Raw genomic sequence first — 27,715 nt, 5'->3', positions numbered from 1 at the left:
TTTTTACAAAATAAACTCTACCTGGGTGAACATACATGACTCACTCGAAACCAACTTACCAGCCATGGACGGCGCTTCTTTCCGCTGCCCTTTATCATCCACAGTCCCCTCAAAAGCCACTGTAACATCATAAATTGCATCTAAGTAATTCTTCATAGAATCAAAAGCAACATGAGTTGCCTTTATTCTTGGTGTCAGCACATGTTTTAATACTGGAAGGCCTAGAAAAGAAGTTGATTCAGTGTGGCCATACATTAGTCACAAAACACCTTGGAAATAGAACATAATATCTACACTGTTTTTAAGTTTCCACGAATAGACCAGTATACACTTCCGGTTAAACCGCATACCTACAGGGCGCTGGAAGTTTAGACAGCACTCCCATGACTTCCTCAATTTAAATCAACAGTCATTTAATACACATTTATTAAATATCTACATGTATAAGACCCGGTGGGAAGCTGTTGGAAACCTGCCCTCAAGAAGCTTATGGCCTCTCAGAAACCCTTTGATTTGGAAAACTCTGACAAGAGTAAACATATGATCCTCATTTCTGGCAACAGAATAAAGGTGGTAGCACCTTGCCCATGGTCACTCAAGACTCAGGAACAATTCCCTAATTTCTGACTCCAAGTCCCTGATTCTTTCAGTTCTATTTCTACTCAAATAGAGATGCGGTGGGAACCGAAATGACCCCCACTGTGTACAATATTTGAACTAAGAGCTGACGTGGTCTATATAACATGAAATACTGGCCTGACTTTTAGGGTAACCAAAGAATCTAATTCCTCGGTAAACTTTTTAAAAAATTTGAACTCTAATTCACATACCATAAAATTCACCATTGTAAAGCATACAATTCAATGGTTTTAGTTTATTCAAAGAGCTATACAAGCCCGCTAACAAATCCCAGACCGTTTTCACCACTCCAAGACACCTTTCAGCCACGGCACACACTGCACGCCACCCTCCCGCACACACCCACCCCACTACCACAAACCTACTCTCAGTCTCTACGGATGTCCCGATTATGAACATTTCACGTAAATGAAATCACAGCATGTGGACGTTTGTGTCCGGCACGTACATCAGCACTTCATTACTTTTTCTGGCTGAATAATGTTCCATCGTATGGATATGCCACATTTTGTAAATCCACTGACTAGCTGACAGACATGTGGGTTGTTTTCACCCTCCGGCTATTGTGAGCAATGCAGCTATGAACATTCATATAAACCGCATACGAATGCTGCACATGGACAGGTCTTGGTATGAACATACGATTTCAGTTCTCTTGAGTATATTATTTATATATATACACACACATATACTTTTATTTTTTAAAATTTTTATTGGACTATAGTTGATTCACAATGTTGTGTTAGTTTCAGGGGTACAGCAAACTGAATCAGTTACATACCACACCTATACTTTCAAAAGCTTCTTTAAGTGAGACAATATTGCAATTTATATAGAATAATTCATCACACATTCATTAGTGTGCCTGCCAACGCTAAGAATTTGTTCCTTTCCCCTTCCCATTTCCTACTGTCCCCCTTTTCCTGGATTAGAATATTTATTGACAATTTAACAGAAAAGTGTAGCTCTCCGAAGAAGTGACATGAAAATAGACTAGAAAAAAACTTGATTTGGATTTTCTATGGCTTCTCTCCAGGGAAAATTAGCTGCATAAGAAAGAACAGCTATAGTATGTTGGGATCTTCCCGCAGAAGAATTTTTAAAATGCAGAGTGGTGTGGGAAAGACAAAGATTCCCACAACCACATGTCTGACTTGAGTCCCTAGGGCAGAAACAGTTTAATTTATTCACAAACTTATAACAAAAATCTGAATAGTATACCAGGCTGGGAAACATTGGTTTGTCAATTAAATTAGTTAATACTTCCTTCTTTGCTATTGGAACTCACCCAGTTTTATTGCGTCCATAGTTCTACAGAATCACACTGTGGTATTCAGTAAGAACAATTATTAGAATCTAAGTTAAGTCAGTAAGAAGATAAGAAGACAGAAAAGTAATACTTCCCTAAAAATGAGTTATAGTGAAGGTTTGGAAAAATCAACTTTGTGGCAGATGAATAAGAAATACCTATCACTAGTATGTAGACAAAGTGAAGGCAAAGTCTTCTCACTGAGGAATGTACTAGGGGCCGCTCCAAACCTTGGGTCATTATTATAAAACCAATTTCATAGGGACTTCCCTGGTGGCGCAGTGGTTAAGAATCAGCCTGCCAATGCAGGGGACACGGGTTCCAGCCCTGGTCTGGGAAGATCCCACATGCCAAGGAGCAACTAAGCCCGTGCGCCACAACTACTGAGCCTGCGCTCTAGAGCATGTGAGCCACAACTACTAAGCCCGCATGCCACAACTACTGAAGCCCACGTGCCTAGAGCCCCGTGCTCTGCAGCAAGAGAAGCCACCGCAGTGAGAAGCCCGCGCACCGCAACAAAGGGTAGCCCCCGCTCGCCACAGCTAGAGAAAATCCGCGCATAGCAATGAAGACCCAACGCGACCAAAAATAAATAAATATGAAATAAAAAATAAAACCAATTTCATAATAACACTATAGAGACCAATTAGAGTTTCAGTACAGAGAGAGCCAGATAACAGGCATTTATAATTAACTGCTTGGGCTCGAGCTCACCATACTGAGGACTGCCTCTGCCTCTACGGAAGAGAAAACCCCTGAGCCCTAAATAGGAAAATGGTAGCTAATTAAACTGCTTCTGGTCAATATCTAGCCTGTTCTAGTATCTGCTGTACCTTGTTTCCATCTCTAGACCTCCTGAACTTCTAGTTGGTACTAACGATACTCCACCTTGCCTTCTGACCAAGCTTCTCCCCGAGGGCCATTATAGTGATGCTTGGTATAACTGAACTTGTGTTGTTAGTATTATATATTGGAAACATAAATGAATGATACTCATTGGACAGAAAATCTTTATTGATCCATGCAGGGGATTCTACATTTTATATCTATATCTATATAATATATATGTACATGCACGCACACACACGTATCATCATCTCACTTTACTCCCACTAATTAAGTAACCAAGGTTCAGAGGGATAAAATCATTTGCTCGAAGTCACACAGCTCACAAGACTTTATAATGTCTTGTTCAGTACTTTCTTATTCAGTAATTATTAACAAGATACTACTCTAAAATTATAAACATGTAGGTTAGAGGTTAATGAGACAATAAAATAAATAGCTATAGTACACGGTAGAATGTCTTAAGAGATTAAAAATATCCTCAGAATATAAAAATATTACTCACACTTAAAGATACTGTCACTCACTCATAACTTACTGGTAAAGGCTTCAGGAAAAACAGCACGTTGGAGCGAGGCCAGGATGGAGGCTAGTAGGGTAGAAAGTGGGGGAAAGCCTAGCGGATGAATGAAGGAAGAGAGGCAGGATGTGGAAGGTCTGTGGAGCACATGTCCAGAGCCAGTAAGGAGTTAAGACTGCTAAGTGCACCGGGCGACACTGCTGAAGGCTTTAGAACGATGGGCGGATGTACTTATGTTGGTCTGTGGGACTCCATGGATTTTAGGCCAAAGGAGAAATAATATCTAGGTGCTAAGAAGCACGGTTTAGGTTTCAGAAATAGTTTAGGACATCAGGTCATAGGCAATGAGGTCCTGAATTAGGACTGAAGTAGTGCAACTGGAAAGAGAAAATGTAGTCAAGTGATGTTCAAAAAACCAAATATACATCGATTCAGCAAAAATTAAATGTGGCAGTTAAAAAAAAAACGGAGTAAAAAGTAACGAGGCTTCTGCCCTAGCAGACATGGACGAGGCTGGGCCATCAATAGGAAGAGATGGGCATGAGGAAGCGCGGCGGAGGGTGTGTGCGTGTCAGCGTGTGTGCGGATACCCATCGTGCAGAAAGAGCACAAGTGGCAGAACACGAGGCAGCTAACAAGGAAGAGGTGAGTCCAGTTGGGGCGCTGAAGCTGAAGTTGGAGAGAACCCTCTATAAGTAGTTGAAAATATGGTCTATAAAATGGCAGAAGTAAACATTTGGGAATCATCTGACTAGACATGACAACTGAAGTAACGGCAGCGACTGAGAATACTAAAGGGAGAGATGACAAGGCGAGCATAAGTAATGACTTTGTATGTTACGTGCACATTAACAAATACGACAAGTGACCAAAGTGACGTGACGCTCCGTTGAGTCAGAGCTCACTGGGATTAGCTTCTGGAGGCTGGGTGGAGTAAATGTGAGCATGCACGGGGCCCACACTTCTCTAGCGCCAAAGAAAAGGACAGAGACAACAGCAAAGCCTTAGGTGGGGTATACGTGCACACTCTCACACACACACACGATCCATCCATGTGAGAAACAGGCTGTGCTTGTGAACCGGGGGAACAGTGTGGAGGTAATGAGAGCAAAAGGCAACTGCTGAAGCAGCCACATTAAGACTTTGAAACAGAGATAAATATGATTGTATGATACAATCTTGTCAGAGTAACATAACTTCTTCAAGGCAGAGAAACCTTGAGATGTGAGGGGGGAAATCTGAAAAACAGAACAGATAGTCAAAAAGAGAAAAATAAAGAATCGCTAAACACAGCGTAATTGGCTCAGCTGAGATTTGATGGTGTGGATTGGTTGCAGATGGCAATCAGCATGGATTTTTATCACGTTCCCAGTTGCTGAGAAGGTAGAAAAAGCCGGGTTACTGACAGCTAAGGACTGTCAAAAGGCCAGGGGACGGGAAGTACAAGGTGGGGGGAGCAGAGTGCAGGGCCAGGAGACACAGGAGAGCTCCCGAAGGCCTTCAGAGTTACAGCAGGGCCAAGGAAAGACAGGTCAGAATTAAGCCAAAAAAGAAAAAGCTTCAGAGGAAGGAACAGCAAGGAAGAGGTAGAGGCAGAACCAGCTACATAATCTGCAGGACCCAGTGCAATTTCAAGACTATAAACGCAGAGCATTAAACCATCACTGGATCCTGTGCAAGAAAACGGACTTTCACTGAGAGCCTACGAACAGAACTAGTTATGCCCACACTGATTTCAGCCCGTGAGACCATTTCACACTCCCGGCTGCCGGCACTGTAAGAGGACACATCTGTGGCAATCTGTCACAGCACCACGGGAAACAAGTATGTCGTCTTAGCGCCCAGCAGAAAGAGAAGTGTGTCTTTTCCACCAAACCTGGGCCAATACTGGGCAGTAACTTTCTTTTTTAATGTTTGCCAGGTTGGCCTTCAAAAGCTGGTCTCACAATGCGCATTTAATTTGTATTACCTTGATTATTAGGGAGGAAGGACATTTGTTCACTGGTGTGGATCATTCATATCTCTTAAATTTCCTATTCATGTCCTTTTCCCCATTATTTCATTTGTCTTTTTCTTACTAATTAGCAAGATCTCTTTCTATACTAAGTTTATTAATATGCCTTATATTACAAATATTAGCTTGCCATTTGCCACTTAAATTTGTTTATATGATGTTCCAGACATACTAATAACTTCTACTGAGTGAAGTCTACCAAAAAAAATCCTTTTGCTTTTATGTTTTGAAAGGACCCTTAAACCTATACAATAGGCAGTGTTATTCAAAGGATGAAAGCTGAATTCCACAAATCCTAAAGAGTTTTAAAACTACAAAGATCTTGATCAATAATATAACTTGCTCAATAACATGAAAATTCTAGGTATCCGTTTTGCCATTATAGGTGTGTCACTAAAATTTCTGTCTTCTACTACTAGAGTTCTAAAAGTTTATGTCTATCATCCTGCTGGCTGCTGTGGTAAAAACCACTTCTGAGCTCACTTTAATAGCTGCAGGGGGAAGATTAAGATACATAAGATGCCAATTTTCCTAGCCAAATATCTAAAACGCTTCTAAGGAAAATGAGTTCAAATGAAACACCTCACATAACTGAGAAAGATTTAAATTAGGAAAGCAGTACCTGAAGTTTACAGGACCCAGATGGAAAGCCCCTTCCCTATTCCCCATGTCTGTTCCCTACAATGGGTAAGTAACTGCTATTATTTTTTTTCTTTTTCTTAATGAAACAAGAATAAAATGAAAGTTTACCAATAAATAATAGATCCACATGTTCTAGTTAAAACACCAGAATCTGACCCAACTAGCCTGTTGAGCACACAACTAATCTCGCTTGGACCAGTGGTTCTAAAACTTTGGGATGCCTCAGGGTCATCTGCAAGGCTGAGCCTCAGCCCCAGAGCTTCTGAGGCAGTGGGTCTGGGGTGGATCCTGAGAATCTGGATTTCATGCCAGTTTCTGGACAATGCTGATGTTGCTGGTTCCGGCACCAATCTGGGAACTGCTGACTGAGAGTTCAGACCAGGCTTGAGTGGATCAAGAATTCGCAAAAGGGCAGCTGAAAGGACTGTGAAAAGGCAGGAGGAGTAAACAGCAGTATTTATTCTGGTAAAATTTTTAAGTAGGGCTTCCCTGGTGGCGCAGTGGTTGAGAGTCCGCCTGCCGATGCAGGGGACACGGGTTCGTGCCCCAGTCCAGGAAGATCCCACGTGCCATGGAGCAGCTGGGCCCATGAGCCATGGCCGCTGAGCCTGCGCGTCCGGAGCCTGTGCTCCGCAATGGGAGAGGCCACAACAGTGAGAGGCCCGCGTACCGCAAAAAAAAAAAAAAAAAAATTTTTTAAGTAAATGGTATGGAAATGACCTCAAAGAGGCAAACCAAAGCTCTCAAAATCCCTGAATGTTTACGATGTCCAAAGCCCCACAGGAATGTTGTGACAGGTGACCTGGTCTCCCCCACCGAGTTCTTCCAGATCTACAAGCACTGCTCCCTGCTGCCGCCGTTCCCCTGAGACTGCGACCTGAGCGGTGCCAGCGGGAGCCACGCTACAGAAAAAGGAAGCAAGAGGCCAGAGGATCGAGAAGTGAAATAACTACGGCTGCGATTTAGACGGTGGAGGAGGATGGTGACTATATCACTACAAATATAATTTGAAAGCCTTCTCAACTCCCTTTGTTCACTCCTGTTCTTTTTCAAAAATGACCAGCATACAAGAACAAAACATTCTAGACTGGGAATATAAGGTTCGAGTGTGGTTTTCCAATATAATTCTTTTCTGTTTGTATATCCCGAACCATCTATGATCTCTGACTCAACAGTAATTGAGATCCATGAGATTTACTTTGTGGCCTTTCTAGGAACAAGAGCATTCTACAAATCGCTGCAAAGATTAACAGACGCGCAACGACACAAAACAGCAATAACGCTCAACAACGGGCCGAAAATGAACTTCCTCGGGACGTCAGAAGAGGAAGAGGTCACTGTGTGATAGGCCGTTGGATTTAAATTAAAATAATCTAATTGGTTACTTAACAAAATAAACAATTTAGAAACACAAAAAGATCATTTTTACCTGCCATATTATTTTCTTTATATTTATTTAATACTATTATACTGTATAGTACTCTTTTATACTATTTTATTTACATTTCTATAATACTGTTATACCATATAATTCTATTATATTTACATATTATGTTGAAGCTTTCCTTACTAAATGTTTTACCATAGTTTTCTGAAATGACAACTTCTACGTTAGCATTTCTGAAAAAACAACTCTCTTTTCCCTAAATGTAGGGGATTGAGGGATTGCTCAATTCCCAAAATTGAGCAGCCTTCAATATATACCTTGCTTAGTAGTTTCTTCAAGACTCTACCGATATTTCAAACTTCTCAAAATCTTAATGTTTGTCCTGGAGAGGTTGGTTGTAGTTAAACAAAATCTTGACTAATTTATTTGGAAATATGAGTAAGTCTTTTTTAAAGGAATGACTAACATTTAGTTTCAAGTGAGAATGGAATTTAGAGATCATTAATCTGACAACCTTTGAAGTGGACAATATTAAGAATTCATGACGCTCTAACACAGACGTACCTTAAACAACAACTCTAATAATAAATGAACATATTTTGTGGTTAATATTTTTTTGAAGCAACATATACTTCTAGGAAATAGTGTTATCCAGGGGCTTGAAATATTTAGGGTTTATAAGACAGACAAACAGACACACCCACACCCACCACTCCTCCCTCTTAAACCGGCCATCACCGTCAATGGTATATGGTATAATGACTTAACATGTAAACAAGTATCAAATTTTAAAAATCTAAATTAAAAAGGTTCATTTTGGTTTGTTTTTCTATTTGTTTATCAAGTCAGATTCAAATGAAGGTGTACTTTAGGAGCAAAATTAATAATGTTTTGAAGCAAAACATATCACAGACTAACAAGTCCTACTAAGTTTCAATTTTCCTGAAGAAAAATTAGCTTAGCAGCTGGATAAACAAGTTCATTTGTTTTTATTTTCAAGCAATGTCATTGAGTTGTGACCTAAGAGGAAAGAAAACAGGAAACACTTTTTCTACCTATACTGTTCACAAATCAATTTCCTTTATGTGTGGTGGGAAATAATTACCTTTATAGTTACAAGAAAATATATTTCTAATAGATAGCAAGTTTTCCCAGTTACAGAATTTAAAAACCTACAGTATATATCATTATTATGCTATTTTAAGAATTACTTAAAAGTACTTGTTTTAGGGCTTCCCTGGTGGCACAGCGGTTGAGAGTCCGCCTGCCGATGCAGGGGACACGGGTTTATGCCCTGGTCCGGGAGGATCCCACATGCCGTGGAGCGGCTGGGCCCGTGAGCCATGGCCATGGCCATGGCCGCTGAGCCTGCGCATCCGGAGCCTGTGCTCCGCAACGGGAGAGGCCACAACAGTGAGAGGCCCGCATACAGCAAAAAAAAAAAAAAAAAAAAAGTACTTGTTTTAGCATTACAAAATTAGTGTGCATTTTAAAAAATAAGTAACTTTTAGTAGCTATATATAAGCTATTAAATTTAAAAGGTAATAATATTTATATAATGTATTTATATACATTGTTTTTAAAATGATAAATTAAGAAATATTAGTATTAAATGTAATTACATATAGAAAAATAATTTAAGGCCCTGTTATGGACTGAAGTGTCTGTCCCTGTCCCCACCCCACCCCTGCCCCACTAATTCATTTTGAAGCCCTAACCCCAAAGGGTCTTTAGGGAGGTAATTCAGGTTAAATGAGGTCATAAAGGTGGGGCTCTAGTCCAACAGGACTGATGTCCTTATAAAAAGAGGAAGGGATGCCTGAGACCTCGCTCTGTGAGCGAGCCCACAGAGGAAAGGTCATGTGAGGACACAGCAAGAAGGTGGCTGCCTACAGGCCAGGAAGAGAGGCCTCAAGAGAAACCAACCCTGCTGGTACCTTGGTCTTGGACATCCAGCCTCCAGAACTGGGAGAAAATAAATGCCTGCTGTTTAAGCCACTCAGCCTGTGGTGGCTTGTTACGGCAGCCCGAGGTGACTAACACAGGCCCTAAAACCTGGACTGAAACGACAAATCTGCGTAAACATAACACAGTAAATAAATCTATTTGCAAATAACCATTTGTCTTACCCAACTGAAAAAAGTACACCAATATTTAAATAGTAGGACACACACACACACACACACACACACACACACACACACACATATACATTGTACAAAAGAAATCATTAGTCCTTCAAAGCCAAAACACACAATAATTCTATGTTATTCTCCACACAGACAGTAATCTGGGATTATACTCATTCCATCATGCAAACTTATTATACCTCAACAACAACTAGTGATCTGGCCCATGACAAGATACAATAAAATGTCCAGGGCTAATTCTGACTTGCTTAATATATTTAATGAATTAGTCCATCACACATTATAAAAGGGTTGTAAGAGGCGAAGGTGTTGAAAACAGCGTACTAGTTTCTGGACATCTGGTTACTACTGTGAGGACCTCAACTGCCCCTGCGGAGCCCCGCTCAGGCCTTTTTGCCAGTAGCGGGAACCCCCCAGGCTCTCACTCTGCCCTACGCCCCACACACTGACTGTGCTTTGAGACAGCAGAGAGCTCTCAGCGCTCCTGGGCTCGTGCCACCCTTTCCTACTGAAAGGCAGCCTCCCCACGACCAACGCCTCTTCCAGCGAGGCTCTTTACAGCCGCCCAGATGCTTCCTCTCCCAGGAAGCCTCACCGAACCCGCACCTGGAACTGAGTTAACCTCAAGTGCACTCTGCTCATCGGTGTCTCATCACAGTCTAGCGCGATGTCACTATTTACGCAAAACTCCTACTTGAGCACCACTGAGGTCGGCAGCCTCTAGCACGGCCCTCTTTGTAGTCACACCCCTGTACAGTCTCCCCTGGGGTGTGGGCTGGACCCAGTGAACTGTTTCTAACGAAGAGAATATGGCAAAAGCGACGCGGTGTCACTTCTGAGGTTAGGTTCTGAGAAGACCATGCTTGTCTCGCTCACCCTCCCCTATGCTCCCACTGTCACTACCTCTCCCTCTTCCTGTCCCCGCCCCTCCCTGATCCATCGCTCTAGAGGAGCAAGCTGTCCTGTTGTGAGGAGCTCTGTGAAGAGGCTCAAGTGTCAAGAAACGGACTCTGCAGCCAACAGCCACAGAGGACCCGAGGCCTGTTGACAGCCGTGTGATGAGCGCGGGGGCAGCTCCTCCCCAGGGAAGCCAGGATGTGACCACGGCCCCGGCGGACACCTTGACTGCAGCCTCAGACCGACCCTGAGCGCGAAGCCACCAGCTAAACACATCTGACCCACAGAGACCGTGAGATAATAAATGTTTGTCATTTTAAGCCATTAAGGTACGGAATAATATGTTACACCTCAATAGATAACAAATACAATCATGTTTTTCTCTCCTATTAAATTATAAACTCCTAGAAGACATTATGGCTAGTTGTACCACCTTAGCAGAATGTGTTACATGTTAGAAATCAAAAATGAAATCAGCACAGTCTGTGAGGACTTAAAGCACTCTAGGTCAACTTCTCCAGAGTTCAGCTCTCTGTTCAACTCATTGAAAACACGTGTTCCAAGATGTAGTTGATTATTTAATGACAACAAAATGCATCAGATTTTACAAGACACATGAAAAGTAACAGGAAAAAAATCCCCAAATATTAAGTTTATTGTTTCCCTTTCATCTCATCTAACATAAAATTGTAATTCCTAAACAGAATTTAAGTGGATATAAGAGGTGACACACAAGTGTAACTGAAAATTTATATAGTTTATAGCCTTCATAACTCAAGTTTTTATGAAGAGTCTCAAACTAATTCATCTATAAACTATTTTAAGCTTCAAAGAGTAAAATATATATTTTGTTAAAGTCAGGGCTCAGCAACCTAGAATCATTAGAGAAGGAATAATTCAGGAGAGCTGCAATTTTCTGAAACCATAAAAATTTACTTCATGAAAACCCCAAATTTTGTGTAACCATTTTAGATCATTGTTTTCTTATACAAATCTAGAAAACGGTTCCTTAAACAAAATAAGACATTTTCACAACAGTACTTTTCTGAGACTAATACACAAACGTGAACTATAACTCCCTAAGGAAAGGATATAAAATGCAACATTTTCTAAACCCGTTTGGACATGAAACCCTTTTTTTCCCCAAAGTATCTTGTGGGCTCAGTTATAGAACATGCTTTTAGAAAAATGGAATTAAGACTGTGATTTCTTAAATAAAACATAATGAACTAATTACAAAGAATACTGTTCAATGACTTCCATTCAACTCTGCAGTGACGTCCAGACCACGAAGCCTAAAATTCGCCGCCTTCCGTGACTGATACTCACGCCAGCCTGATGCACTGAACTCACACAGCTCTCCTTCACTCATCTTTTGCTTGAAGACATCAAACTCTTTGCTCTTAACTCCATGTCTTTGCTATTGTTATTTCTTATATCTAGAATTCCCTCCCTTCCCCATACGTGTCGGCCCTAATTCTACATTTCCGACGTCACCTCCTCTTGGCAGTCGTCCAGACACCCTGTGTGTCACTAGTTCTCTTTTCCTTCAACTCCCACGGAGTGTTATCTGTACTTCTCACATCTCATCTCTTTGTACATCATATACGTGTGTTCTTATCTATCCTCGATTGGATAATGACTCATATCTGCTTTGTAATAAATATTTCTTAAAGGAATGTGGTTACAAGACATAGCCTTGCTTGCCTTTTACATAATAGCTCCAAATGGTAATGACTGGAGTTCTTACATCCAATTTTATTAGCCCTTCTGTTTTATCCCTCAGGATCGGCTATCAATTTTTGCCATTATTAATAGATTTACCTGTGGTGGTACCTCTCCTCCATTTTCTAAGTTAGCAGTAATGACTTAGTAAATATATATTACATACCAGGCTTTCTATAAACATTATGTCACTGAATCTCACAAAAGCCCTATGAAGGAGATATTATGATTCCTGATTTACAAATAAGGAAATAGACCAAAAAAAATAAAGTAACCTGCCTAAGGTTATATGAATTAATATGTGCTTGGGAATGCAGCCCAAAACTAGTGGTAATGTTCATCTAAGACTAAATACTAGTTCAAGAGGGATACGTGTATATTCTGTAAAGAAAAGCGGAAGGAACCTTGAAGAGAGAGGCCCAGCTGACAGAGCGTATGAGTGGAAAGGTAAATACTGTATCTGACACACCAAGTTTGGGACATGCCTTTGAGTCAATCAGGTGAAGCTCTCCGCTGGGCCACTGTGAATACAGGTCTTGAGTCAGGCAGAGAGGTGCGGATGGGAGAAAGCTTTTTGTGAGTCATCTGCAGTGAAATAAATGGTGGCGACAGCTCTGGACTTTAGATGAAGGCCACCATGAAAAACACAGAAAGTGAAATAAATGAAAAAGACCAAAGTCAGACACCAGAAATAACATGAAACAGGAAAGAATGAAGCAGAAGAGGAGGCTAGAAAGGAGACTAAGCGGGAAGCACCAGAGGGTAGGAGGAAAATGGAGACTAGCCAGATGGAAGTCTAGGGGGAGAATTCCGTCTCAGATCATGATGAGTTGACTCAAACCAGCTAGAATTAAACATGCATTTCCTCTGATGCACCAGCCACATTTCGAATGATCACTACCACATGGGTCAGAGCAGACACAGAACAGTACCACCCTTGCAGCAGGCTCTCATAACCTCAGAGGCCCTGGCAGAGCGCTGCAACAGGGCATCTGTTCAGGTAGCGCTGCTGATCAAAGTAGGCAGACCACGTGCTAATCCACGGTCAATCTTTAGAGACACCTTTGAGAACACAGCCAATTTGGTTAAATTGTATAGCTTATTGGTGTATCAGTTATCCAATTTTCTAAAATATGATGTTAAGAACATTCTCATTATTGGGGACATTAATAGCTTTTAAGAACTGTGAACTAACTGTGTGTAATATTCTCCAGTAGGAACTTCACATATCTTCTACTTTAATTCTTACAGACTTAGGCATACCCCTTGGTATCCACAGGGGATTGCTTCTAAGACTAGCCCCAATCCCAACTCCACCCCTTGGACACCAAAATCCACAGATGCTCAAGCCCCTTCTATAAAATGGCCTAGTATTTGCACATATCCTCCTGTATGCTTTAAATCAGCTCTGGATTTCTTCTAATAACCGATACAACACAAATGCTACGTAAATAGTTGTAAGTGCAACGTAAATGCTTTGTAAATAGTTGCCAGTATGGCAATTTCAAGTTTTTCTTTTTGGAACTTCCTGAAAAAAATGTATTTCAGATATTTTCCATCTGTGGTTGATTGAATCCATGGATGCAGAATCCACAGATCTTTTTTAAGAGACGAGCAAACTCATGCTCAGTCACATCAGGCAGCTTGCAGCCACACTGCTAATAAATGTCAGAATCTGGATTCCAATCTAGGTCTGTCAACCTACAAAATAGAAACTCTGTCCATCACACAGAACCCAGACTGCAGAAAAAGGTTCCATCTAAATAATCACGTGCCCAGATAGATTTTGCCTAAATCCACGGCACCAAAATACGTACTGTAGGAAGCACTTGAATTTAATCTCTCAGACATATGGAATAACATACATATGAATTAATGAGAAGAAACTTCATTTCCTAAGAAATAATACAGACATTCATTCAAGGAATAAAAACATTCGTTCATTTCATCTGTCGTAAAACATAAATATCTTCTCTAGGAACAAAAATTTAAAATGTCATTATCTTTAAAATTTTTATTTTCAAATACAGGTAATGTTTTACTTACCTTCTTGAGCAGCAAACGTCTGACTAGCTGAAATGACCTTTGTTAGTTCTGGATTATACCTTGTTCCCTCTGGAAAAATCACAAGATACATCTGTGAAGCCATAAAGAAAATTTGGTTTGTTTTATGTGAGTGTTTTTATTGTTGCTGTTAACTTATCAATGCTAACCCTATTAATTCTAAGAGTATTTCCCATGGTGGGGAAAAAAAAAGTATATTCAATTACCTATGACCTTCATTTCAAGCAGAACAACCAAAATGCACAAATTCAATTAAGTCTTAATATTAACATAGACTATATGTGAAATACAGTCCTACATTCATTTGTAGGTCAGTCATTAAGAATCCAACATTTCTAATTACATGCAGATATTCACTAATTTAAAAACTGGCCATAAATGACTCATACAAAGCCTCAATTCATCAACGAAAGAGGTTTTCTTCCCCCTAAGATTCTGCAAAATGACTTTTGAAAAGGTGTACATTTTAGGGCTTCCCTGGTGGCGCAGTGGTTAAGAATCCGCCTGCCAATGCGTGGGACATGGGTTCAAGCCCTGGTCCAGGAAGATCCCACATGCTGCGGAGCAACTAAGCCCGTGCGCCACAACTACTGAGCCTGCGCTCTAGAGCCCACGAGCAACAACTACTGAGCCCATGCGCCACAACTGCTGAAGCCCATGCGCCTAGAGCCCGTGCTCTGCAACAAGAGAAGCCACCGCGATGAGAAGCTTGCACACCGCAACGAAGAGTAGCCCCTGCTCGCCGCAACTAGAGAAAAGCCCACACGTGACAACGAAGACCCAGAGCAGCCAAAATAAATAAATAAAATGAATAAATAAATAAAAAGAAAACGTGTAAATTTTAGACATCAGGGTCCCTAAGTACATCTCATTTGAGGGATGAGATATATAGTTATATACATAACTATATAAATTTCCACAATATAAAAGGTAATAGATGTTCATATTTCAAAAGATTCACACAGTATTCTTATTTTATAAGACTCCCTTAATGCATTTAAATGACTCAATTTACAAGTGGCCTCATAAATTAAAACAATGCAATTATAAATGAGTTATAAATCAAGCTGGATGTTTACTAAGTAATCAATTAGTCTAAACTTAAGGAGCTCATGAGAGAAAAGTATGCTCATTTTATCCATCCTTACCAGATCCCAGGTAAGACCATCTACCTAGATGTCCAGCACAGAAATATTCTTTTATCTGAATGATCTATGATTTTCACATAGATATAAATGAACCTATGTGAAAATCTGAATTTTTTCATTAGATAAACATATGATCATTCTCTTCCAAAGTTTAACCTGAAAAGCTGGTATAATGGTGGCTCTGCAATTTTGTGTTTTCAACTTCCATGCAAATGCAGAAGCTTTTTATCCATCTGCATATATAATTTTTAGAAGCTACTATCTTTGCCTAACTTAGAAATTAATAGGTTGTGTTTGGTTATCTTCTCAGAGTGGTCAAAAAATGTAGAAAACTGGGTAAAAAAATTTTTTTAGTTAAGAATTCCTTATGATGTTCCAGGAGCCAGAAGAAAAATACTAAAATTAGTTCCCCAAACCACAAATTCATTCTCATGAGAAAACATTTTAAATTAGTGAAGTTTGTATTCAAAGCCATGAAAGCAATTAGTGAAGGTTATTAGCTTTTCACTCAATCATTGATAAATAAAACAATTCATGATTGGAATGGTTAATAACTCATGTGGTATTATTTTCTGTCTCTCAGATGTTTTACTTAAAAAACACTGACGGGGGCTTCCCTGGTGGCGCAGTGGTTGAGAGTCCGCCTGCTGATGCAGGGGACACGGGTTCGTGCCCCGGTCCGGGAAGATCCCACATGCCGTGGAGCGGCTGGGCCCGTGAGCCATGGCCGCTGAGCCTGCGCGTCTGGAGCCTGTGCTCCGCAGCAGGACAGGCCACAGCAGTGAGAGGTCCGCGTACCGCAAAAAAAAAAACACAACAAAACACTGACGGTTAGCAAGAAAGTAAGAAAGAACTATTCATGCAGGGTTCATTCAAGAAATATTTCTTGTACACCTATTATGTGCCAGGTGCTATATACAGAGAAACAGAACAATATGGTCTTTGGAGACAAGTGAGAAAAAAGTACACTAAACAAATACAAATATATAATTACACACTATGTGACTACGAAGAAAAAGAACAAGGTGATATGAAAAAAAATGACACGAGGGAAACTAGAATGGATGATGGGTCTAAGGCCTAAAGAATGATAAAAGAACAGGTGTTTTCCCCAGCAGACAAGGAACAAGGCAAGGACGCCCACCCTCACCAGTTCTATTCAAGGCTGCTCAGCAGCGGTAAAAAGAAACAAGCTATTGATACATACAATGACTGGAGGAATCTCAAAATGATTATGCTAAGTGGAAGAAGCCAAACTCACTCCCAAACAAAGAGTACAAACTGTATGATTCCATTTATATAAAGTTCTAAAAAGTACAAACTAATCCATAGTGACAGAAAGCAGCTCAGCGACTGCCTTGAGACGGAGCAGGCACAGAGGCACAAGGACGCCTTTGGAGCTTGTGGATATGGGCAGTATCTCGACTGTGGCAATGGTCTGTATACAGACACCAAAACTCATCAAATTCTGCACAGTAACCGTCTGCAGCCTACTGCACGTCAATCACACCTCACCAACAGTGCTTCAGTAAAAGAGAGCGAGGGAGCCACCGGATGGAAGACGCACTGTGTGCAGACTCTCAGCTGGGGAAGAGCTGGGGCGCTGCAGGACTAAGAAAAAGCCAATGTAACTCAATGTGGAAGTGGAAGAACGGCATGAAGCAAAATTAGACCACACAAGTTGTACAGATTTTCTAGGCGCAGGATGGGAAGAGGAGCAAGCAGGGAGCGACTGCTAAGAGGCACAGGCTCCTTGGGGTGATGAAGATGTTCTGGAATTACATAGTGGTGACGGCTGCACAACTTGGCCAATACGTGGAAAACCACTGAATGACATGCTTTAGGATGGTGAATTTCACAGTATGTGAATTACATCTCAATAAACAAACAGGCCAAAGCCCATTACTATCTTCCACAAGTCAGCGAATGGGTTCCAAACTTTAAAAGAAACTAATCATTACACAGAATAAAAGTTACATTAAAAAAGTAAAATATGACAGTCACACAATGAATTATTATTAAATTATTAAGGTCACTGGCTAAACAATAAATAAAGCTATTTTATGGCCATTACGCCACAGAGTAGGTGGTCTTCTATGGGAAATTGTATTTACAAAGACTGTCACTAGAGAAAGCACAGAGCAGTATGAATAACTGACTTCAATCCCGACTCTCCCCTCACAGGCCCTGTGGCCCTGGATGACCTCCTCCTCTCTGCACCTAAGTTTCCTCATCTATAAAATGAAGCAACAGTGGCACCTACGCCTCACTGGGATGTTACAACGACAGAAGGTGGTAAGTCGACGCGCCGCCGGGACCTGCCATGTCCAAGGCCTGGAGCTGCCGTGACCGTGGCGTCAGTCATTACCACTGCGGACACGCCCCATGAGGGCGTGATTTCCGCAGGCTTCCGGAGCAGCCCTCCCTCTGCAGCGAGATGCCCAGGCGGACCACCGCGGCACCCGCCGGGCAACCTACTCATCTGACGACAGGCCCGTCAAGACCTTCGACGTGCTCAGCGGAGGAAAGATCCTCGTCGCCGACCTCAGGCGTCATGAGGGTCCTGTGTGGCGAGTGGCCTGGGCCCACCCCATGCATGGCAATGTCCTGGCATCCTGCTCCTACGACCGGAAAGAGGAAAATGGCACCTGGGAGAAGACGCATGAGCTCACGGGACACGACTCCTCAGTAAACTCTGTGTGCTGGGCCCCCCATGACTACGGCCCGATCCTAGCCTGTGGGAGCTCGGATGGGGCCATTTCTCTGCTGACTTACACCAGGTTGGGTCGGTGGGAAGTGAAGAAGACCAACAATGCTCACACTATTGGCTGCAATGCCGTCTGCTGGGCCCCTGCTGTCAGACCTGGAAGCCTCACAGACCAGCCATCTGGGCAGAAGCCCAACTACATCAAGAAGTTTGCATTAGCTGGCTGTGACAACCTCATCAAACCGTGGACGGAGGAGGAGGGCGGCAGTGGAAGGAAGGGCAGAAGTTGGAAGCGCACACTGACTGGGTTTGAGATGTGGCCTGGGCCCCCTCCATCGGCCTGCCCACCAGCACCATTGCCAGCTGCTCCCAGGATGGTCCAGTGTTCATCTGGGCCTGTGATGGTGCCTCGAGGGCAGTGCGTGGTCCCCCAAACTGCTGCACAAGTTCAGTGATGTTGTATGGCACGGGAGCCAGCCCATCACAGCCAACATCCTGGCTGCCTCAAGGGGAGACAAGGCCACCTCAAGGTGACCCTGTGGAAGGAGTCGGTCGACGGGCAGTGGGTGTGCATCAGTGATGTCAACAAGGGCCAGGGCGCTGTGTCCACTTCAGTCACAGAGGGTCAGCAGGACGAGCAGTGGCCAGACAGGCAGGGCCTGGTCTCCACCTGCTGCCTCCAGGGCTGCCCCGTCCTGGGCCGACTGACCACACAGCTGGGAGGAAGAACGCCCTGCTCCCACAAGGTCACTTGCCCGGGAGTCATAACAAATGCAACCAGATTTATCATCTGCCTTAACATGGTTTGACATGGTTTGTAATTTACTGTCCAGCTGAACACACACTTGCTCTGAGGGAAAAACGACAATTAACCTTCAGCTCTATTATTTTAAGATATTTTTGGTCATTTTTATGTACCTTTCAGGTTCAGGCATCATTTGGGGGGTGACTGTTTCCAGAGTAATTAAACTCATATCGCTTCTTAAGAAAAAAAAAAAAAAAAGGTGGTAAGTCATATAGTCTACTCAGTATGGTGCCTGGTGCAAAATAACGTTGCCATTTGCTGTTACAGTGAAAACAGATCTGCTTTAGAAATCTGCGATGGTGCATCTGGTGGGAAGAAGAACAACGTGACATGAGTAGCTAATCACCCTGACCGAGGGGACCTGCCTTCCCTGCCACCAGCTTGGTGTGTTGCCTTCTCAATAACTCCCTCCAAAGGCCATGAGACAAAGCAGTTCTGCTTCTCTCAGGAATGAGAGCCCAGGACAACAGAGGTGTTCTCATCTGATAACTTCCTTGCTACGGCTTTCAAATTGCTGACCAAAAGGCTGCTCCCTTCTTTAGTTCCCCTGGAAATAGAGAAGGTGACAGCAGAGGAAGTGGAGGGACTAAAAGTAGCGCACTAGGGCAAGAGAAGAATGGCCACAGGGACTGACATTTCTGGACCTGCTTCTCAATTAAGGAAAATATAAGTGAAATCCCTGCTCAAGGACAGGGAAGCAATGAGGAGGACAGGAAAAAACTGACAAACTGTCACAAACCAATCAAATTATGCAAAAGATTTTTGCTACTGTTCATATAACTCTTTTATTCTGCTAAATTTTCATTTGGAAGGAACCAGAGTCTGTTTTTCTTTAGTGATGACCTTCCACATAAGAAAAATCTATATTCAAGATGTGACATACCACTTTAAACACACGCACTTTGGCCCCTACCGGAAAATTAGCAGGCTATATTTCACATTAACAGTCTACTCGAAAAGAAAAGAGCTATTTAAGAGTTTAAAATATATTCAAATTGTAACCAACTATTGAACTGATGATTTTCTACTAAAAACAGCCTTTTCTCCATGCTTAGGAAAAGTTAATTTACTTTTTAAGTGAACCTCAGTTTCTCACTCCCAAATGAAGACTCAGGGTTGCTGTGAGGATTAAAGGAAATATGTGAGAATATCAAGCCCTGTGTGGCAGCTCTTCAAACATATTGTTTCCTCTCCCGCTGGTTTTTAAAAATTCTACTAGTTTACTGAAGAGTTCCAAAGCAGGCGCATTTATACAGAAATAATATCTCAGAACGTAATAAGTTTTGATTAGCTAGACATCTTTTAATTACTTGCTTTCTCTTTAAATAAAAAGCTATTTCATACTGAGATGCACAGAATATAAATAAGATGGTTCCTCTCTGCCTTCTGTCTCCCAAATTAAACCAATCTAGCACAGTATAACTTCTTTACAAAGTTTTCTACATTTATAATCAGAAACATTCAACCCATTAAAAATTCCATTGCACATTTACAGAGGAAAGAATACAAAAATGTGGAAGATACAAAGTATCTCTTTCCTCAAAGAGTATATTATTTAATTATGCAAGTGCCCTACGTATGATCAGAAAAGTGATAAAATCACACAGATGCACACGGGCGTGGCAGGCAGAATAACGGCCCCTCCCCCAAACGTCCAGCTCCTAATGCTCGGAACCTGTGAATAGGGCAGGTTACGGCAAAGGGGGATTTAAGACTACCAGCCACTGGACCTCAGGGTAAGGGCTGATCGTAGAATGCCAGGTGGGGGGGTGGGGGCAATGCGATCACGTGATCACAAGGACAGGAAAGAGGGAGGCAGAAGAGTCAGAACCACAGACACGGCCAGCACGAAGGAGACAGACCGGCCACTGCTGGCCTTGCAGACAGAAAGAAGTCGTGAGCTAGGAGGGCAGTAAACCTCCAGAAACTGGAAAAGGCAAGAGAATGGATTCTCCCTCGGAATCTCCCTAAGGACCTCAGTGCACTGCCACCTTGACTTTAGTCCAGTGAGACCCATTTTGAACTGCTGGCCTCCAGAATGATTTAGATAATAAATTAGTATTATTTTGTTTTCTGGCTTTATTGAGGTATGATTGACAAATAAAAACTGTATATATTTAAGGTGTACAATGCGATGCCTTACTATACGTGTACAGCACATAGTTACCGTATTCTTTTTATGGTAGAACACTTAAAATCTACTCTTTCAGCAAATTTCAAGAACGCAATATGTTAGTATTAAGTATAGTCACCATACTGTACACTACATCTCCAGAATTTATTCATCTTGTAACTGAATCTCCCCATTTCCCCCAACTCCCAGCCCTGGGAACTACCACTCTACCCTCTGGTTCTATGAATTCAGCCTTTTTAGATTCCACATATAAGTGAGACCATGCAGTGTTTGTCTTTCTGTGTCAAGCGTATTTCACTTAGCATAATGCCCTTGAGGTTCATCCATGTTGTTGCAAAGAACAGGATTTCCTTCTTTTTTAAGGCTGAAAAAATTCCATTTTGTGTGTGTGTGTGTCTCTGTACACCACATTTTCTTTATCTATTCATCTGTCAACGCACACTTAGGTTGTTTCCATATCTTGGCTGCTGTGAATGAACATGGGAATGCAGATGTCTCCTCAAGATAGTAATTTTATTTTTTTGGATATATACCCAGGAGTGGGATTGCTCGATCATACGGTAGTTCTTTTTTTAATCTTTTGAGGTACCTCCATTCTGTTTTCCATAATGGCTGTACCACTATGGAATTCTTATATTCCCACCAACATTGGCTAACTTTTCTATATCTTTACAAACACTTCCATCTTCTGACTTTGTGATAACAGCCATCCTAACAGGTGTGAGGTGATAACTCACTGTGGTTGTGACTGGCATTTTCCTGATGATAAGCGATGCTGAGCACCTTTCATGCACCTGTTGGCTATTTGTATGTCTTCTTTGGAGAAATGTCTTTTCAAGTCCCTTGCCCATTTTCAATTGAGTTATTTGTTTTTTTGCTAGTGAGTTGCATGAGTTCCTCAAATATTTTGGAAATTAACACCTTATTGGATAGGATATGTGGTTTGCAAGTATTCTCTCCCATTCTGTAGGCTGCTTTTTCATTTTGTTGATTATTTCCTTTGCTGTGCAGAAACTTTTTAATTTGATGTAGTCCCATTTGTTTATCTTTGTTTTTGTTATCTGTGCTTTTGCTGTTATATCCAATACTTGTGTTATTTTAAGCTGGTAAGTTTGTGGTACTTTGTTACAGCAGCAATAGGAAAATACAATAAGCATAATTTTCAAACATGTTATTTAATCTTATCTACCAAATTAAGTAAATATTAACAAATTTACCATATAAGGAAACTAAAGCTTAGAGAAGTTAAGTGATGTACAAAGTAACAAAGTTTAAATGGCAGATCTGGAATTTAAACTCAAATCTGATATCAAAGCCAATACTCTTATGCACTAGGTTGCCTCACATTTGAAAAGGAACTTGAGTTAAATTTGGGAAGAAACAAAGCACAAGATTCCATATTTGTGCTGTAAACTGCATGGCTCCAATGCTGACTAAGTGACTTCTATAGATGAAGTAGTTATTTTTGTCATAAATGTTTCATTTGCACCCCCAACTGATAAGTACCTTATAAAAATATTGTCTCAGCAATATTTATTGAGAAGATGTATTTCTTAGTAATTGATAATTCAGACATATTTTTGGAAACAAAATTCTGCAGTCTCTCAAATAATACTAGTAGTGAATAATAAGAGCTGATTTAATGATTAACCATAGATTTCTTTGAGGAAAATTAAGCCATATGGAAGTTGACTTGATAAATATATTCCACCCTGTCAATTATGTGATTAACTTTCAGAAACAGAAGAGCATAATGAAGAGTCTGAGATTATGTATGTTTCATAGCCTTTAATATTAAAAAATGAAGGGCTTCCCTGGTGGCGCAGTGGTTGAGAGTCCGCCTGCCGATGCAGGGGACACGGGTTCGTGCCCCGGTCCGGGAAGATCCCACATACCGCGGAGCGGCTGGGCCCGTGAGCCATGGCCTCTGAGCCTGCGCGTCCGGAGCCTGTGCTCCGCAACAGGAGAGGCCACAACAGTGAGAGGCCCGCGTACCGCAAAAAAAAAAAAAAAAAAAAGACGATTCATCCAGACTCTAAGAAACCGGCCTCAGACCTGTAGTGACCTGAAGTGACAGCGGCTCACAGCACTGCCTCACGAGCCTGCCATTCAGCATCACTGCATGAACATCAAAACACTAGACTCTTGCCCTTGAAAAACAGAAAAGTTCTCCGGTGGCCCAAGATTAGGTTATTTGAACTGACTTTCCTACTGAAAACAACTTAAAAAGCTGGATATAACATCATCTTAAAAGTATCCAAGAGCTGACAAGATGGTAAGACCAAGATTAAAGCAAACACAGTAAGGCAGAAGTAAGCCCAGAAAAGAACTTTCGTTCTAAGAGATTCAAAAGGTGAGGGGAACCGAAATCGAAGGCCACAGACCTCCTGTTGGAAACAGTGACAGTGAACCAGAAGTGGAGGGAACGCCACGGGCTTCACTCCTGGTGCAAAAGTAAAGCGGGCAATCCAGGCCTCACGTGCACTTGCCACCTTGGTTGCGTCACCTGGGTGGTCCAGTCAGCCTCAAGCTCAGCGTTTGGTCTGGGCGGGCCCGGACGGGAGTCGAGGGGCCCAGCTAAAACAAATGCCACCATTCTCTGGGGGAAGGCAGTTTCATCTTACGCTTGAGCTGATTTCTGCAAATAATTTTCCAGGTACAATCAGGAGCAGACAAAGATCACCAAGCACACAAGGAAAGAAGGCACCATGAGCAAGAAGAGAAGACGCGGAAGGTGGAGAGAGGGGGCAACTGGGCGGGGAGGAGGAGAGCGGGAAGGAAAGAAGAAAGAAGAAAAGAACTGGTAACTGGGAGCTAAGCCCCTGAGCACCAGGACAGAAAAGCATGCCATGCACTGGGGAATAAAGCTCAGGAGGTCACTGCAGTCATGGTGCTCTGTCCTCGGAGAGCGCCGGGGAAAAGCTATAGGGCAGCAATCGGCATTCTTCAAAGAGAATATTGAGATTCCTTCTGGGCGGAGCAAGGTTTTATAAGTAACATTTACACTCAATGATTCTTCATTTGTAGATGTTCATACTTTTCCTGACTTTTCAAATAACTCAACAGATACAAGAAATCCAAATTTATACCGACAGAAAACAGCTGTTCTAAAACTCCATGTGACTGAAGAAGCGGAGTTGGAGGAGCTCTGAAGTGCCTGAAGCTAAGGTTACAAGCGCAGTTCTGTTTTCTATTTATAGACTGAAGACAGCAAATGTTGTTACTCCTCTTTAAGGTCAATACTGACAACTACCAGCAAAGGATCCAATCGCCTGCCGCAATCTTTCTGGTGGCCAAAAATAACTGCTTACCTATATTTAGAGGGTTTTTGTTGCCTCGAAAACTCTGAATTATTTATTACACACAGGATACTATATTTTCAAAACAATTCTTAAATGCTAATTTAATGTTTAAGTTAAAGAATGAGAGATGATAAGAAAATTAATGAAAATGAGCGTAATCTTACTGGAGCTCCTGCATTGATGTAGCTCTGCAGCTTTTTTCTCATCTCCTTTTCATTGAATTTGGCACTTCTCTTTACATAGATCCCTCCATGCTGCCACATAAAAAAGAAAAAAAGGAAAAAAGAGGGGAAAAACGTATTTACTATTAAAATATCCAACGGCCAGTCATCAAAAGGGTTAACTTTATTCCCAAAGAGTGAAGAATAAAATTACATTTTAGGAATTAAATTATATTCAATACATTCATCTGTTAGCATCTAGAGAACACTAGCTGAAAATTCTCCTACGTTTTTAATACAATTCAAATAAAACTGTGCGCGACATTTTACTGGAAAACACATGAATATTTAGTTCTCTTGGCAGTTAAAAATGCTTTCTTTCTTAAAAATACATTTTTTTAAAATCAAAAATTCAATCAGATGGATCTTAGCTCTCAATTTCTCCAATGACTTATTATGGAATAACTAAAAATTCTCCTTTCAACAAATACTATCTTCGAAATTTTAGAAACTGACCCTGCTACATATTTATGTCGTACTGTCATTGACCGAATTCTGTTCTCCCCCCCGAGATTCTTATGTTAAAGCCCTAACCCCCAATGTGACTGTATTTGGAGATGGGGCTTTTAGGAAAATAAATGAGGTCATAAGAGTGGGCCCTGATCCAACAGGAATGGAGCCTTATAAGGAGAGATTAGGACACAGACAAGTGCATGCAAAGGAGAGACACAGGGAGAAGGCAGCTGTCTACAAGCCAAAGAAAGAGACCTCAAGAGAAACCAACCCTGCTGACACCAGGACTTGATCTTGGACTTCCAGCCTCCAGAACTGTGAGCAAATAAATTTCTGTTGTTTAAGCCACAAAGTGTGATACTTTATTATGAGAGCCCTAGCAGGCTAATACAGGCACCTTCATAAAAATTAAGGTAACCTTAATTAAACCTCATAAGTGCACTTCATTGAAACTTTGCATCAGGTCAGCTATGTTTTTGTACTCCTTTCTACTAATTTGAACACATCTGTAAAATTAACCGACTGGATGAATTTGATTTTGTCTTAATCAAGAATATGAGTCAAAGGAAATAAAGAGAAGCAAGGAGGGGATAGGATAAAGAGGAGAGGAAGGATGGTCTTAGATTCTGGTCATGGTTCCTTCCACATATGAACTGGCTTGCCTGAGTACGGAGAAGAAACTCAAAATGCTCTACAGAATGTATGTCACTATTTACCCAAACTAAGAGGACTGATGAGAATAAATTCATTCTTCACTAACTCTTTAGAATTAAAGCCAAAGAATGCATACATTGCAGTGTGAAACTTTCCCAAGCTTTCAATGCCATGACGTCTATTCTTCACATACTATTTCTTCCCAGTCATTTAATTTGCTTATTGAAGTTTTTTTTTTTTAGAGAACTAGGAGCATCTTTTGTTCTTTTTTTTAACATATATATTTATTTATTTATTTTTGGCTGTGTTGGGTCTTCATTGCTGCATGCAGGCTTTCTCTAGCTGCGGTGAGCGGGGACTACTCTTCGCTGTGGTGCGCAGGCTTCTCATTGCAGTGCCTTCTCTTGTTGCGGAGCACAGGCTCTAGGCGCACAGGCTTCAGTAGTTGTGGCTCGTGGGCTCAGTAGTTGTGGCGCACGGGCTTAGTTGCTCCGCGGCATGTGGGATCTTCCCAGACCAGAGATCAAACCCATGTCCCCTGCACTGGCAGGCGGATTCCCAACCACTGCGCCACCAGGGAAGTCCCTTAAAGTCTATTTTAATTAAAAAACATCTGAGTTCTTTCCCAGGTATATGGAAGCCACGGAAGTGAAGACCAGGTATCTTTCCTTAGGAACTCCCTGATTAGTGAGGAAGCAAAATATGTATACGTGTGTGATATAAAGAAAATTGATAAGTGTTATAATAAAGATAGCCAGAAACGAAAGCAGAGTGGAGGAAAGAGAGTGGAGGTCAATCACAGCTGTCATACATATCTCTAGTTATACTCACAGGGCTTAAATGAGCAAAAGCTCGCTATTGCCCTTTTTATTTATTTATTTTTTAATTTAACCCAACAGTAAGGTTCCCAAAGCACCTGCTTTTGGTTGGGATGAGGGAGCAAAGAGATCTCTGTTCTGAATGCTACAGTTAATCTGCACCTTATAATGCTCACAAGTTGGCAGTTTGGAATTATTTAGTTTTCTGAATGTCTATATATTAATATGCATTTTTCTACACATATAAAATACTTAATATTTTATAAATACAATAATTATAAGAAATATAAAACTGGAGAGTCTGTTTCCTCGTATTTTGCTTGTAAATAACTATTTTTGAATAGCATTATTTCTGTTTCATCCAAACTGTAAAAAAAAAAATCCTTTTAAAAGAAAATTTTACTTCGTGGCATAAATTCCACTACTTATTAATCTATTCCCGTTTATACATGCACCCAGTAGTTTAAAATACTTTTTGTCAAAATATATATGAATTTTATTTCCCTTTAAAAGACTCAGGAAAAGAGGAAAGGAGACGGGCAGTAAGTACACTAACCTCCAACACCACAGGGTCACTGATCATGGGACTTGGGGCAGCACGGATCGGTGGTACCACTGTCTTGTGTCCAGCGGATGACTTTCAGATTTATATATTTTCAGAGCTCACCATAACTTTAGCTTTTCTTCTTTAATCGATTATTAAAGTCTTATTAACAAGTCTGTCTTCCATACAAATTTCATTCTTAATATTTAGAAAATTACATATCAAATAATATATTCAGAAAAGGCATAGAAAAATGCTAGTAATCCCCTTCTGAATATCAAAGAGCCTGTTATATAGTTCCATGACCTGATGGTTATTATGTAATTTTAAAGGATTTGCATAAAGTAACATATATTGAATATTTATTATGTACTTGACACTCATGCTAGGCACTTTACATATATAGCTCACTGTTTTTTTATACCCTACAGATAATTACTTTTTAGTTTCTTAAGGTAAGTGTCCATCAAGTTCTAGGTCTTTAAATTTTTCTATTTATTTGGTTTTTGTACATTGGCATTTTTTTCTATTTAATTTAACAATCTGGGTAACCATATATATATATATATATATAAACACACACCATTAAAAATGCCAGACAAAATCATGTTAATTTAGAATAAGCTATTAAACCCATAAAAATAAACCAAAAAACCTCATACATTCATATTAAATGTATGTAAAATTTTAAAATCTAAAATTTTCATAAGCTACATATATGTAAAGAAAGAAGCAT

General features: G+C 41.0%; 1 protein-coding gene and 1 pseudogene across 2 annotated transcripts in view; one reads left to right on the top strand and one right to left on the bottom strand.

Moving 5' to 3' along the window:
* AGPAT5 (1-acylglycerol-3-phosphate O-acyltransferase 5) overlaps positions 1–27,715 on the bottom strand; it is a 62,709-nt gene that overhangs the window by 11,246 nt on the left and 23,748 nt on the right. The window contains exons 4-6 of one of the 2 annotated variants that reach the window (XM_060001442.2): positions 24,454–24,543; positions 14,176–14,266; positions 60–221 (exon numbers count right to left, since the gene is read on the bottom strand). In XM_060001442.2, coding sequence (XP_059857425.1) covers positions 60–221; positions 14,176–14,266; positions 24,454–24,543 — 343 coding nt within the window. The remainder of the gene's footprint in view (positions 1–59; positions 222–14,175; positions 14,267–24,453; positions 24,544–27,715) is intronic. The other variant, XM_060001443.2, reaches the window with a different exon arrangement.
* Positions 17,541–18,857, top strand: LOC132417712 (protein SEC13 homolog pseudogene; annotated as a pseudogene).

Source organism: Delphinus delphis, chromosome 21, assembly GCF_949987515.2.
Source record: "Delphinus delphis chromosome 21, mDelDel1.2, whole genome shotgun sequence".
In the NCBI taxonomy this organism is placed as follows: domain Eukaryota; kingdom Metazoa; phylum Chordata; class Mammalia; order Artiodactyla; family Delphinidae; genus Delphinus; species Delphinus delphis.
This window is presented reverse-complemented; position numbering and strand designations above follow the sequence as displayed.